Genomic DNA, 15,027 nt, shown 5'->3' on the forward strand with positions numbered 1-15,027 from the left:
CCAAATCCAGACTCAAATCACATGACCCTTTTGTCATTTATACAAATATCACCAGCAGTTAAATACAAAATGGCTCGAGACTCTGACACCCAGTAGCATGGTCACACAGGAAATAGCCCAACCTCATCAGCCCCAAAGCAGTGAAGCATCTGAGAGCCAGCTTCCCACCATCAAAGGAGGCCTGGGGAAGTTACCAACATTCCATAATTTTAATAAAACATTTACGTGTCTCATCTCTGACTTAGCTAGGACTAAGACCAGACAACCCAAGTTAATTTAGTAGAAGGCTGTGTAAACAAAGACCTATAGTTGCCGATACATTATCCTGTTTCTTTGCAGGGAATGGCTACTGCTCACTGTTACTCTGAGACCCTATCATAGACTGTCTTGTAGGGCCTGCAGTGAAAGGTCTCAGAGACAGAGGCTGGCACTGCTTGTAACAATTCATTTGTAGTTCTTCTGGATATTACCATCATACCACTAAGGCAATGTTTACTCTGTATAATAGGCTCTAGGTTCATCCACCTCATTAGAACTGACTCCAATGTGTTCCTTTATATGGTTGAGTAATATTCCATTGTGTATACGAACCAGAGTTTCTTTATCCACTCATCTGTCTAATCTAACCTTTACATCTGGATCCTTCACTTGATAAGAAGTTAATAGCATGCCCACCCTCTCCAACCTTCCACTTCTTTTCACTTCTAAGCTCTATCTTCTGTACTTTTACATTGTAAGAGGTGATATTTACCTTCTCTTTAGAGCTTTGACTACAAGTTTTTTTTTTTTAATTTTTTAACTTTACAATATTGTATTGGTTTTGCCATATATCAATATGAATCTGCCACAGGTATACACATGTTCCCCACCCTGAACCCCGCTCCTTCCTCCCTCCCTGTACCATCCCTCTGGGTCGTCCCAGTGCACCAGCCCCAAGCATCTAGTATCATGCATTGAACCTGGACTGGCAACTCGTTTCATATATGATATTAGACATGTTTCAATGCTTTGACTACAAGTTTAACAAAAATATTTTAGAAACAATGAATAGTGCTCACATTATAACAACCACATAAGTATTCTCTGCAGCGAAAAGAAGAATTGTAATTACATTTCTTTTGTTACAGGTCCAGCAACATGGTCCCCTATGCCACTTAGCAGACAATGCTTAGATGGACTCTCTGTCTCACCTTCTACCAGTTGCTTAAAATAATGCTATAGCTGACTTTATATTTGGACTATTATCTTCTTGGTTCAACTCTTTATTTCTCTCAAAATTTCTAATGCCTTTTTCTTCTTCTTGAGAAAGAAAATCTATATCTTTTTCATCAAGTCTCTATTATATTTTAGATTCTTTTTCATATTATCTATTGCTTGGCTTACAGTGTCTTTTTTAAAAAACCTATAATGCAGGAAACCTGGGTTCGATCCCTGGGTCAGGACGATCCCCTGGAGGAGAAGGGCATGGCAACCCACTCCAATATTCTCGCCTGGAGAATCCCCATGGACAGAGGAATCTGATGGGCTACAGTTCACGGGGTCGCAAAGAGCTGGACATGACTGAGTGACTAAGAACATAAAGTCCTCTCTTAAACAAGATGAGGATGAGAGAAATCTTAAGTTTTCTAAAACAAAAATTTGCCTCAAATTTTCTCATTTTATTCAATATGTTTAATCAAGTGATAATTATAGGAATTTTTGTTATTTTTATTTTAGTAACGAACAATAAGCTGCTGATGATAGTAATGGGTTAACACTAAATTTTTCTGATCATCTTAATTTATTCCTTCATTCCCTATTACAGTTTCACACATATGCACAGAACTAGAATACCAGGTATAGGCAATTAGTTCTCAATACATAAAACAACAAAAAGAAAAGTATATTGGTTATCAATGCTTGTTAGCATAAAATGTATGAAAACAAAATACACAATATCTAGAGTGGAGATTACACAGTTCAAATGCCATCTGACCTCACTCCTGCCAAGGAATATTGTTATATATATGGGTGGACTGATGTCAACGCCACTTGAAAAGAAAAAAAAAAAAAGGTGCTCTTTATATTGACGCTCAAAAATCTGCAAAACACCTACTGGGAAAGTTTTTGGATTGAAGTAAGAAAGTTAAAATTTTTAAACTCAAATCATTGATGTCTTGTCTTAGTCACTCATTGTGTCGGACTCTTTGTGACCCCACGGACTGCAGCCCGCCAGGCTCCTCTGTCCATGGGGACTCTCCAGGCAAGAATACTGGAATGGGTTGCCATTTCCTTCTCCACAAATAATTGATCGTTACCCCAATTATTAATTACTAATCTATTATTTTGCTGATCACCATCAAAACATCACTGAAATGATGACTCATCACATTTGGCTTTTAAGAAACCAGGTCTGTTGCCAGGTGGCTGCCCAGTTCATTCTCTCTCCAGAAGTTCTCCGCCCTGTCCCATTCCTGCTCCCTGTATGACTCACCTTCCACTTCCCCACCAGAGGCAGCAATTTTAGAGAGGTGCAGATACGTTGTTCCAACAACATCATTTTTGGTAAGACGGTCCCTGTGTTAAAAGAACAGGTTAAGACCTCCACCTATGAAGACAGATCTTTGTTTCAACAATAGATCTGGAAAAGACCCTAGATCTCAGAAATCACCCTGTCCAGTGGGCCTCAGGCGTCACTGCACTTTAAAATCACCTGGAAACCACCACTGCTCCCCTGGCCCCCACCCCACACCACCTCTAATTTCCTATTGAAGCTTTGACTCAATGAAAGCAGAGATGAAGAACAAGAGTTTGCATTTATAACAAGTATATATCCCAACTTATTCTTACACAGATGGTCCTCCAACAACCCTCTGAGAAATGTTGATCTAACCGGACAACTAATTTCAGCTGGAAACAGATTTTTATAGAGGCCCAGGAATTTGCCTATGGTCACACTCAGTACTGTTGTCATGAAGTGAATGGGTCAGTTATAGGCACCTAACATGATGAGGGTAATAAAAATCTCACTACACAGAATAAGTGTTTGTATCTTATTTTATCACATTCATACGGATTACTATGATGGTTTAAAAATTACAACAGGCTTTTCTAAGGGTCCCTCATAGGGGAAAAAATTCCCTTTCAATTCAATTCAAATATTTCTTGATTATCTACTGTGTGACTTCATTTGCTTGTCTATAACCTAAATCTTATCTATGTTGTTGGATAAGTTTGCTCACTGTAAGTACATGCAACTTTGTGTATCTGTCTGTATCGTAGAGAGTTCGTGAGCCTAACTCATGAAGTAGTCTCTAGCTGGGCACACAGTAAGTGTAACAAACAGGTTTATATTAATAACATCTTCTGTTTAATTTCTTCTCTTTATTTCATCTAGTGTCATACTCACTCTGAAGTTTAGAACTCCACAGAAGGGAGGAAAGTTTGACTCAGTATTTTGAGGAAAGATTATACTATAGTATATTATTATATATTATAGCAATACTATGTTATATATATTATATGGTTTAATAAAATTAGGTTACAGAAAGTGACCAACAACAGTATACATGAGGAAAAAAAGTTATTATTTGGGGGTTATTAAGCCACATGTGTGGAACTTGCATCCTCTCAGTCCGTCCAGAAGCCTCTAGACTACATTTCAAGAATCCTTAGCTTTCCCTCAGTTGTGCAAACACCTATAGGGTATATAATGAAAGATCTGGATCCAAGGAGTCCCCAGTTAAACAGGGTCTCTCTGCACATCTGAATCTACCATTGCTTTGGAGAGGGCCGACTAGATCAGGGAAAAACCCACATCTGCTGTGACCATGGGGGACTCTAGGATGACTCAGCCAGCAATCCTCCCACTCTGGCATCAGCAGGCTGGAGTGGTCGTCTGCGCTATATAGGGCTCAAACACACTCTGGAGAGTTCTGGAGGCCCCTGGAGCACCTTTGGGGTGTCAACTGAGGGTCCAAGTGACTTAAAACAAGCTCACACTCATTGGAAGGGGCATTTTGTCCTCAGACCCCTTTATGGACTTCAATGAACTATGCTGTGGCTACTGAACAAAATAAAGCCTTCTCCCCTCCTCCCAATGTGTCCTGTTACCATAGTGCCAAGAGGGAACTAACATGGAAGTCAAATACATTTAGCCAAAGGAAAAATCAGGGCCAGACAGGTTGGGAACCCAGCTGAGTCACTGAGTGACTGTGGGCAAGTCACCTGACCTCTCTGAGCCTCAGTCTTCATCTGCAAAATGAACTAATAATAGTCTCCATTCCACAGGGTTCCTCTAAAGAGTAAATGGAATAGTGTAGGGAAGGCAAGAGGCCAGCACCTGCTACTAGTAGTGCTCAGAACAAGCGGCTGACATCATAGCAAACACTGATGATGGTGGTGCTGTCGTGATGGTGCCAGCACCAGTAATGATGCCAGCACCAGCGATGGTGCCAGCATCAGTGATGGTGCTATTTATCTTTCCTACTCTCGGGGAGCTAAGCGCTGCCAACTGAATGCCCCATCCAACTAGAATACACCCAAGAATCGCCTCATTACGGCTGATCGTTGCTAGGATGTTGGTCTAGTATCAAGTCCATCAGAAACTTTCAACAAATTTTCTCTGCATTCAATCACATAGGAAGCTCTGTCCAATTTCCCTTCTAACAATGACAGAGAACAGCTCTCAATGTTTTGATTAATTCGTCCCTAGAAATAGTTTACTCCATTTCTGAAGTCTATTTTGGACAGCCTAATAGTATTTAAAGCCTTAATTTCTTATCTTGGGGTATATTCAGATCACTTTTCCTTCCTTTTGTTCATGAGCAGTTGAACCAAGATATCCAAAGCTTTTCTGCAACAGCTACTGTTACTATTTTTACTGTTACTATTTTTAAAGAAAACACCTGATTCAAGGAGCAGTGTACCACTTCTGTCTGGAAGAAAAGCAAATGTCCTGAAAAGTAAGGGTTAGACCATCTAAAGTAAAGTTTCTTCAAATCCAAATATTTACTTCTCCAATTTGCAATTAGACACAAGTCTTTTTTAACTCACCAGTCATATATTGTCAGTTTTATTTTTTCACACACTGAAGGAAACTGTTAAGAGAGAGAAAAAAAAGTAGTTATTTCTCAACTTATTCAGTACCTACTAGGGTATCCTTACTTTTTTCTAAAAGAAAAGAAAGCCAAACCTTGATCTGAAGATTAACAACTTGATTCCACTCAGGGTTTGCATTTTTCTCAATTATGTTCGTGCAAACCTGTAAAATCATCAAAACAGAGTAGGTATTCAAATTTCTAATTTTGGAAAGTTTATAATATATGCACAGTGGATTATGATTCTAGCATACTTATGTTATAGACTTGGTCACTCAGTCGTGTCCAACTCTTTGCAACCCCATGGAATATACAGTCCATGGAATTCTCCAGGCCAGAATACTGAAGTGGGTAGCCGTCCCCTTCTCCAGGGGATCTTCCCGACCCAGGAATTGAACCCAGGTCCCACACGTTGCAGGCAGATTCTTTACCAGCTGAGCCACCAGGGAAGCCCATAGACTTGGTAACTGCATTAAAGTTTTCTTAATGACAATTTGGTAAAATAGGACATGGATTTAGTATACTGATCTTTGCCTCTTCTATGCACTAAGAGCTAGTTTCTAATTGCCAAATTTTAATATTGGATCAGTGTAATGATGCAACAGTTGCTATTTAGTGAGCCCTTGTTCTTTAGTTGTGAAGTGATACCCAGCTCTTCTGCAATCCCACAGATTGTAGTCCGCCAGGTTCCTCTGTCCATGGGATTTCCCAGCCAAGAAAACTGCCGTGGGTTGCTGTTTCCTTCTCCAGGGGATCTTCCCAACCCAGGGATCAAACCCAGGTCTCCTGCATTGGCAGGTGGACACTTGCTACATACTGCCTGATACACATCTCTTCACTAAAATGTCCAAACATATCTTTTGATCCTGCCCACCAGCCCTTCTCCCTGCTCCCCAAACTAGCTGCTATCTTTCATTGTTGTTCGCAAGGGTGTTCAGATTTGAACCAGAGTCAGTCACAACCCCTCTCTTTCCTTCACGTGCCTCATCCAATCCATCAGAAAATGCTGACATCCCTATTTTCATCTGATCTTGCCCCAGATGCCTGTGGTTGGTTCCCATCTGGATGCCCACTTCCTCTCCTGCCTCCTCACTTCCATGTCATTCCCCATGTAGCATCTTCAGTCAGTTCCCAGGGGTACTTAGGATACTAAGTCCTGATTCATCCTCTGCCTGATAAAGCCCTGCCTGCCCACCTCACCTCCTCTCTGAGCTCATCTCTTGGTTTCATCCCTTGCTTGCTCCACCCCAGCCATGTTGGCATTCATCCACTGCGAACATATCTCCTCCCTGGGGTCTTTACATCTGCTCTTCTTTCTGCCTGGAAGCCCTCCCCCTGCCAATATCTCTGCATTTTCCAGGCCTCTGTTCAAATGTCACTTCCTCCAAGATATCCCACTTGATAAACTAACTGGAAACCCCTCCAAACACCCTGCACCCATCCCTTCTTGTCCCCTGCCTTATTTTCTGCTTAGTACTCAGCACTAACTGAAATTACGCAACTTTTTATTTGCTTGCTTATTGTTGTCCCTTCTCTCACACAGTAAGCTCCATGAGAGTAAAGACTGTTCCACTCACTTCTCTATCTCCAAAGGGAGGGACAGTGTCTGAGACTTAGCAGGCTCCCGCTGTTTACTTCCTGAATTAATTAACACTTTCAACAATCCTATGAGATTATCCTTATCCTCATATATAATTCAGGAAATTGAGACTCAGAGGTTAAAGAATTTGACTTCACTTGCTATGGAGTGAGGTGAAGTCTGAATTTAAATCTGGCCTCGTTTAGCTCTAGAACTGAGACTTTTTCTGCCATCTCCCACTGACTCTCCTGGGACATAACTGTGTGTGTGTGTGTGTGTGTGTGTGTGTGTGGCCAAACCTCACTTTCACATACACTTGGTTCTGTGTGTGTGTGTGTGTGTGTGTGTTGCCAAACCTCACTTTCACATACACTTGGTTCCAATATGTAGTAAATGCTACTTCCTCACACCTAGAACTGATTGTGGTACATCGTTATTCTACTATGGAATCCCACTCTACAATCTTTGACAATTTTTGTAGGTAAAAGTGGTAGTTACATGTGTTCCTACACCAAGAGTCCCTCAGCTCTTATCAGAGGACTGAGATGGGTTCCCCTGTCAGACTCTCCAGTTTCTGCAGCTCATTGGAACATGGTGAGTAATAAACATGATAGAAATGGGTACCCGGGTACTGGAGGCTCTCCTCTACACAGCGGTCCCTAATCTTTTTGGCATCAGGGACCAGTTTTGTAAAAGACAATTTTCCCATGGACAGGGGATGGAGGTGGCTTCAGGATGATTCAAGTGCATTACATTTATTATGCACTTTTTTCTGTTGTTATTACATCAGCTCCACTTCAGATCGCCAGGCATTAGATTTCAGAGGGTGGGAACTCCTGCCACTTTGACCAGGGATCACTGTTGCTGGTTAGGGACTTTACCTAGGAGTAAGATAACGCTGGGGCCTGGGAATCGTTTCTACTCTTACAAAAGACCACGTCTTTCTAACCTGAGTCCGGCATACTTTCCACTCCAAAATAAACCTCTAAGATGTCTGACATGCTCAGAGTCTGATAATCTGTGTTCCTGCACGGTGCCCAGCTCATCAGGGGGCTACTTAAAAAAGATTAAGCAGGAAATCAGTCAAAGAAAGCATGGTGGTTTAAATACATGTTTCTAGAGGCATCGACACTGAGGTCACATACAAACCTTTTTTCCGGCAAAGGAAACTTCTACAAAAGGGTCCACTAGGTTCTTCTTATCAGCGACGCCTCCAAATATTTCCTTCACTGTCTGTGAGAAGGCATCATCCACTGGAAAGGAACGCGTCACAGAAGAAATCAAATCTGATTCTCTTAAGAGAACAGAAATCACTCAGCAAAATTAAAAATTGTCTCCTGTATGGAAAAACCATTGCAACGAGAATCATCCTGAAAAGTGGCAAGTACCAGTGGCACTGGATTGCAGAAATCCTTTGTCTTAGTTGAGAGAAAGAGAAAACACGTTCTCCCCACAAAATTTAAAAATTAACAGGAGCGTCTCAGAAAAAACAAATCAATAAATTACTATGTTGAGAATCAATCACTTACTGAGGAAACCAACAGAATAAAAAAGTCCATCCAAACAGGGTAATTAAAAACTGAGGCCTAGTTGTGATTTGGAAAATGTTCTTTAGGTCAACATATAGGCTTTATCTTTTCTTGAGTAACTCCAGGAAATTTAGCATAATCGTAATGTGTTTAATCACCTACAAACAACAGATCTCTGTTTTAACAAACTTAGAAGTGAATAGATCTTGCACTGTTGGTGGGAATGTAAATTGATACAGCCACTATGGAGAAGAGTAAGGAAGTTGCTTATAAAACTAAAAACAGAACTACCATATGACCCAGCAACCCTACTACTGGGCGTATACCCTGAAGAAAACCATAATTCAAAAAGATACATGTACCCCAAAGTTCACTGCAGCGCTATTTACAATAGCCAGGACATGGAAGCAACCTAGATATCCATTGACAGATGAATGGATAAAGATGTGGTACATATATACAATGGAATATTCCTCAGCCATAAAAAGAAAAGAAATTGGGTCATTTCTAGTGATGTGGATGAACCTAGTGTCTGTCAGAGTGAAGTAAGTCAGAAGAAGAAAAACAACTATCATATATTGACACATACATATGGAATCTAGAAAAATGATACTGATAAACCTATTTGCAGGCAGGACTAGAGATGCAGACGTAGAGAATGGACTTGCAGACACAGCAGAGGAAGGGGAGGGTGGGTCAGAGAATGGCACTGATGTGCATACACTACCACGTGTAAAATAGCCAGTGGGAAGCTGCTGTATAGCACAGGGAACTCAGCTCAGTGCGCTATGAGGACCTAGAGGGGTGGGGGGAGGGGGAGGGAGGCACAGAGGGAGGGGGTGTATGTACACAGACAACTGATTCACTTTGTTATACGGCAGAAACTAACACAACACTGGAAAGTAATTATACTCCAATTTAAAAAAGTCAACAGAGTTCAGTTGAACAGGCCCAGCAGGTATTATAATGTGAGGTTTAATTTATTTACTTCATTTAAGATATTTCCAAGGGAAGGATGCTCTGGGGAGTCATTAGAGGGGAGGGGTTCCTGGAAAAGTAGCAAATCCTGAAGAGTTCCATGGCCTGTACAGTGGTGCTCCCTCCTGAGGATGGGGAGAGGGTCCTATGTCCCAGGGCCCAGCAGGAAGCAGGCACACCAGGCAAGGCAGAGAGGATGCCAGGTCCTTAGCAAGGACAGGCGAGCAACTAGATTAGCCTCTATGAATGGAAGCGCTCTAAGTAATTCTCTTAAATGCACCCAATCTCTTAACACACTAGTGACAGACTTCTAGTTATTGGCACGTGCAACTTTGGCCCAGCCATTTTTAATACTCTGATAGAAAATACATTTATCTGTTTATAGAACTTCAGTTTCATTTGGGATGAAAGGAGTTGGCCATGCTGACTGCTGACCTCTGTTTTGGTATCCTTTAGAATAAGGGGAAGTGTGGAACCCAGAAGAGAGAAAGAACAGAGATGAATGGGTCAAAGGCTCCATAAGGGCCATGGGTCAGTGACCAACAGGCTTCCCCATGAATCTGCTTAGGTAGTTTTCAATAGGGCCAAAATGAATGAAAATAACTCTATGAAGGCCTTTAAGGAGACAGACATATGGCAGGGAGCACTGACATGATTTGGAGTATGATTACTTTTATCACATGTAATCATGCAGGCAACTGACAATCCTGGGGCTGGATTAAATCAATACATACTCTGGGGGATGTCCTCCGCTCTGTAGATCTTCAGCAGGAAGGTCACCCACCGCAGGGCAATGCCAGCAGGGAGTAACAAGTTACTTTCCACATCATCACTGTCATTATCACGATCTTGTTTCTCAGGCTATTGGGGACACACAGTGGCAAATTATATACATAGGAAAGCAGCACTTCAAGAGGCCAAATCTGGGATAAAACCCATCATAACTGTTTTCATTAGGATTTCCTGTGTTTTGAGCTTAAGAGTTTGGCACCAATTCAACCTCAAAACTGCCCTACAAAATCAATGCTCATGTTTCTTTGACCAATACACTACAAGAAAATAATGCGTCCTTTTTAATCTTCTGAGCGCTAAATAGAGAGACAGTTACTGAAGCTCTTTTACTTTCTTTCTGGCTACTGGCTTGCTGCCCAATTTTCTAGAATAACAACCATCCTCTTAGGTAGCAATGCCTGATTCTGCAATGGAGCCAGGTTCTGTAGAGGCAGTGATGTGGGGAACTCTTAAAAACACACATATCTTTACTGAATGAAAGACCTGCTCACAGACACAAGGAAGGAGCTAAGTGAGCTGGAATAATAATTCTGTTGTGAAGAAAATAACAAATTCCAGAAAGTTGGAGGAATTGGAGGATTGGGGTTGCTGATTGGAAGCTCTGCTCCATTTCACAATGACTGGTGCCCACTTGCTTAACTCTGGGTCCTCTTTCTTAGTGAAAAAACATAGAGGACAGAGAATTTGGAGCTTACAGGAGGCTCGTCTCCAGTTCCCAGGACGAACATGCTGACTTTCATGTAGCCTTTAGCACCCGAGCTGGTATCTTCAGGGTCATTGAGGAGAAGCCATTTCCTCATGACAGCATGACCTAAAATAAAGAAGGCGTAAAAGGACAGGAATACTCTAGAGAAGCTGACAAGTCCATGATTCCATCTGCAGTAAGATAACCAAGTATTTCCTCCAATGTGTCTTCATGACGGGCCATACTCCCCAGATGAGGCTCCCTTTTAATGCTCTCTCCTTCACACTGACTCTCCACCCACATCCTGCCCTGGGGTGACTGAATAAGACTCTCTAAGCTCTAGTCACTGATTCTATAATTTGATTTTGATAAGGTTAAAGTAGCCTCACAGAACAGAGAAATTATCTATTTGTTTCTCTTAGGATGATTGCCATTAGATTATTAAAAAAGACACCCATACTAAACTGCTGTCATCATTCCCACTGGGTATAGCCGTTCTTTTTCTCAGTCAAGAAAAACATCATTCTTTATTCTTTCATCCCTCAAATTTTCTTGATTCCCAGAGTCTTCCAGTTCATGGGAAAACGTTACTTACCAGGTTCATCATAAACAAATCCAACATCGATCTGGGAAAAGATAATTTAAAACAGTTCAAACAAATTTTACAATCAGTTCAGTCACTTCTAGAATCTATCATTATCATCACACTTAAAAAAATAAGGCTTTTGACTAGACAACTTGCTTTAAGACCCACCATTTCCATCTTACTGTCTCTGTATATCCGATGCCTCCTCTGAGGTGTGATACATAGAAGGCTCTCAATCCATCATTTTGAATGAATGAGCCAGTCTCACAGCTGGAACAGACACAGTGACCAATGTGGCCTGGTTTGCTTGGGACTTTTCCAGTAGCATAGAAAGTCTCACATTCTGAGGAAACCCTCAGACCCTAGCAAACCCGGACCATGGTCACCATATGGGACTTCTTACTGAGTATTCCTCCACCTTTTCCTCCAATTAATTCTAATACTAACATTAATAGACCCTTTGATTGGCCACTCCAATGTGCCAAGAGCTAGGTGCTTTATATATTGTATCTCACCTCATTTTCACAATAATCCCATCTTACAGATGAAGAAACTAAGCACCAGAGAGGTTTACAAGTGGCTAGTTAATGGCAGACAGAGTATGAATTGACCCAAATCATCTTCTAAGACTCGCTTCAAGAAGCAGCCCATTCCATGTGGAATCGCTAAGCAGACACAAGAAGTCTTTATCAGTAAGTCCAGTGTGAACTGCTCGGAAAAGCACCTTGATTCTCTTCCCTGGTTTGGCTTGCCTGTCATACACCAGATTTATAATAACTGACTTAGTAGATAGAACTCTGGGCTACTGACAAGTGGAGCGGGGTAACGGGCTTCTTGCCACAGGCAAGTACTCTTCCCTCTGTAGCAGCACTGGGCTTCCAGCCACAACAGGCACTCTGTGAAGGGCCCTGGTATGGCAGCTCCCAGGCATCTTGCTCTCGGACTAAGTGCGGGACTAAGTGCTAAGTGCTGTACTTTGGAAGTTGACTAGACTCCATCCAGAGGACACTCAACTGGCTTCTTGACCCCACAGCATTTGTGTCCAGCTTTCAGCAATGATCATGGCATCAATGTTTTACATATAACCTTCTGATGTCACCAAGATGGGTACCCTGAGTCCTGGCCAGGAACCAGATTCCTCATCATGAAAGTGCCCATGTTTGACCTAAGTTGAATGAAACAGACAGTGGACACCCACCTTAAACTCCCCCATCAGAGAATCTGCCCGCAGAGAATGGGAATTGTAAACCTGGAAGAAAGGAGAGTGGTGAGAAGATTACCGGCTTTATCTGGCAGCTAGTGAGCACTACCCTCCTACTCTGTGGCCCCTTACCCGAATGCTGATGATCTCATCCATCAGTTCAGAAGGAGTCAGGTGGACATTGTAGAAAAATAACTGTTGAAACAAAAAGGGAAAATGTTTGAATGTCAACAGGGGTGGAATAAGGTTTAGTGGGATCTGACGCTAAAATTTGAGGGGGCTTCCTAAAAAATAAAAATACAAGACACAACCTCAAATCAGGTGTGACTGCATGAACCCACTGCAGGACCTCAGAAAAGGCTCTAAAGCTTAAGCATCATGAGCTTCAAGGTAAACTCTGTATATCAGAAAAAGGGTTAAGTAACAATTATGCATAGTGTTTCTTTAAATAAATATAATTGTTCATTTGGCACCAGATATCAGGTAGCTAGGGCTTCCCAGGTGGTGTTAGTGGTGAAGAACCTGCCTGCCAATGGAGGAGACATAAGAAGACATATGATCCCTGGGTTGGGAAGATCCCCTGGAGGAGGGCATGGCAAACCACTCCAGTATTCTTGCCTGGAGAATCCCATGGACAGAGGAGCCTGGAGGGCTACAGGATATAGGATCACACAAAATTGGAAACGACTAAAGTGATTTAGCCTCTAGTAGCTAACTGACACAACTTAGCAGCAGCAGCAGCTAACTAAAGATCAAGTTTATTTCATGTGCTTAGAGCTTGGATGCTCTGGAAAGTTGAGGTTAATTTTCTTCCATTTTTAGTGCTATTACCTGTAACCAGTCACTAATTTTGCTCTTTCTAACAAAATACTTGTAAAGCCAACACTGCACATTAGATACTGTTAGAGCCTCGGTAGAGTCAGTATGGACCACATTTTAACTCATTGTAACAGCTAAGTTTAAGAAGGTTGACTCCTGGAAGATGAAAATTGGGTATGCAGAGGTTTTACCATAAAGTCAAAGTTTTGTGTGCCAATAGACTTTAATCCTAAGAGAGAAAGATGGAGCATTTATTTAAACTGAGACTTTTTTCTCCTACATTTTCCTTAGAAATATTTAAAATTTACAGAGAAAAAATGAAAGAATCATTGCTATAATTTTGTCACACTGGCTTTTGGCTTTATAACTCTTTTTTTTTAACTGAACCATCTGAAAGAAGGTTCTAGATAATACAATACACTCCTTAAAAGTACATTTGCGTATGGTTGAGTCTCTTTACTGTTCACCTGAAACTATTACAACATTATTAATTGGCTATACACCAATAAAAAATAAAAAGTTCAAAAAAAAATTTTTTAATAAATTAAACACTCATCAGTGGTAGGGGAGGGGATTATTTCCAAAAAGTAAAAACAATAAAAGATTATTTTCAAAAAGTAAAAAAATTTGCACTCATCTCTGAAGTGCAAAAACATTTTTTTCTATAATGGACTAAGGAGATCAAACCAGTCAATCCTAATGGAAATTAACCCTGAATATTCATTGGAAGGATAATGCTGAAACTGAAGCTCCAATACTTTGGCCGCCTGATGCAAACAGCTGAGTCACTGGAAATGACCCTGATGCTGGGAAAGATCGAAGAAGGCAATGGCACCCCACTCCAGTACTCTTGCCTGGAAAATCCCATGGATGGAGGAGCCTGGTGGGCTGCAGTCCACAGGGTCGCTAAAAGTCGGACACGACTGAGCAACTTCACTTTCACTTTTCACTTTCATGCATTGGAGAAGGAAATGGCAACCCACTCCAGTGTTCTTGCCTGGAGAATCCCAGGGACGGGGAAGCCTGGTGGGCTGCTGTCTATGGGGTCGCACAGAGTCGGACACGACTGAAACGACTTGGCAGCGGCAGTGGCTAAGAAAGATTGAAGGCCAAAGGAGAAGGGGATGACAGAGGATGAGATGACTAGATAGCATCTCTGATTCAACAGACATGAATTTGAGCAAACTCCAGGAGACAGTGAAGGACAGGCATGCTGCAGTCGATGGGGTCACAAAGAGTCAGACACAACTTAGTGACTGAACAGCAACAACACTATTATCACACCCAAAAATTTAACATGTAACACAGTCAATTTTCAAATTCCTACACTTGTTCTGAAAAAAGTTCTTTTTAGCTTTTTTAAAAAAAAATTTGGATTCACTCGAGGATCTTACATTGTATGTGGTTGTTGTATCTCCTAAGTTTCCTTTTATCTAGAACAGTACTCCTGGCTTATTTTTGTTATTTATTTCTATCAAGACCAGTTGCTTTGCAGAATATCTTACACTCTGGATTTTTGTCAGTGTTTCCTCATTGTTAGATTCAAGTTGACCACTGGACAAGAAACGACACAAGTGATGCTGATTACTCCCATTATATCACATCAGGACACACATGTCCATTTGTCCTTGGTGATGCCAAGTTGAATCACTTGGTTAAAAATGTGTGTGTAAACTAGAGATTTTTTTGTAAAATCTTTTTATTGATTTATGGTCTTTTTAGAAGCTCAGTTACTTGATTCTTCCCTTTAACTGAGAAATCTAATTTCAAAAGTATTAAA

The 15,027-nt window shown here is 41.3% G+C and overlaps 1 protein-coding gene across 5 annotated transcripts in view; it reads right to left on the reverse strand.

Moving 5' to 3' along the window:
• MYOF (myoferlin) overlaps positions 1–15,027 on the reverse strand; it is a 178,743-nt gene that overhangs the window by 87,246 nt on the left and 76,470 nt on the right. For all 5 annotated transcript variants that reach the window (XM_019952911.2, XM_019952909.2, XM_019952910.2 and 2 more), the window contains exons 8-16: positions 12,561–12,623; positions 12,426–12,476; positions 11,237–11,267; positions 10,652–10,767; positions 9,899–10,025; positions 7,807–7,910; positions 5,174–5,242; positions 5,035–5,078; positions 2,474–2,556 (exon numbers count right to left, since the gene is read on the reverse strand). In XM_019952911.2, the coding sequence (XP_019808470.2) occupies positions 2,474–2,556; positions 5,035–5,078; positions 5,174–5,242; positions 7,807–7,910; positions 9,899–10,025; positions 10,652–10,767; positions 11,237–11,267; positions 12,426–12,476; positions 12,561–12,623 (688 nt within the window). The remainder of the gene's footprint in view (positions 1–2,473; positions 2,557–5,034; positions 5,079–5,173; positions 5,243–7,806; positions 7,911–9,898; positions 10,026–10,651; positions 10,768–11,236; positions 11,268–12,425; positions 12,477–12,560; positions 12,624–15,027) is intronic.

Source organism: Bos indicus, chromosome 26 (genome assembly GCF_029378745.1).
Source record: "Bos indicus isolate NIAB-ARS_2022 breed Sahiwal x Tharparkar chromosome 26, NIAB-ARS_B.indTharparkar_mat_pri_1.0, whole genome shotgun sequence".
NCBI classification, from domain to species: domain Eukaryota; kingdom Metazoa; phylum Chordata; class Mammalia; order Artiodactyla; family Bovidae; genus Bos; species Bos indicus.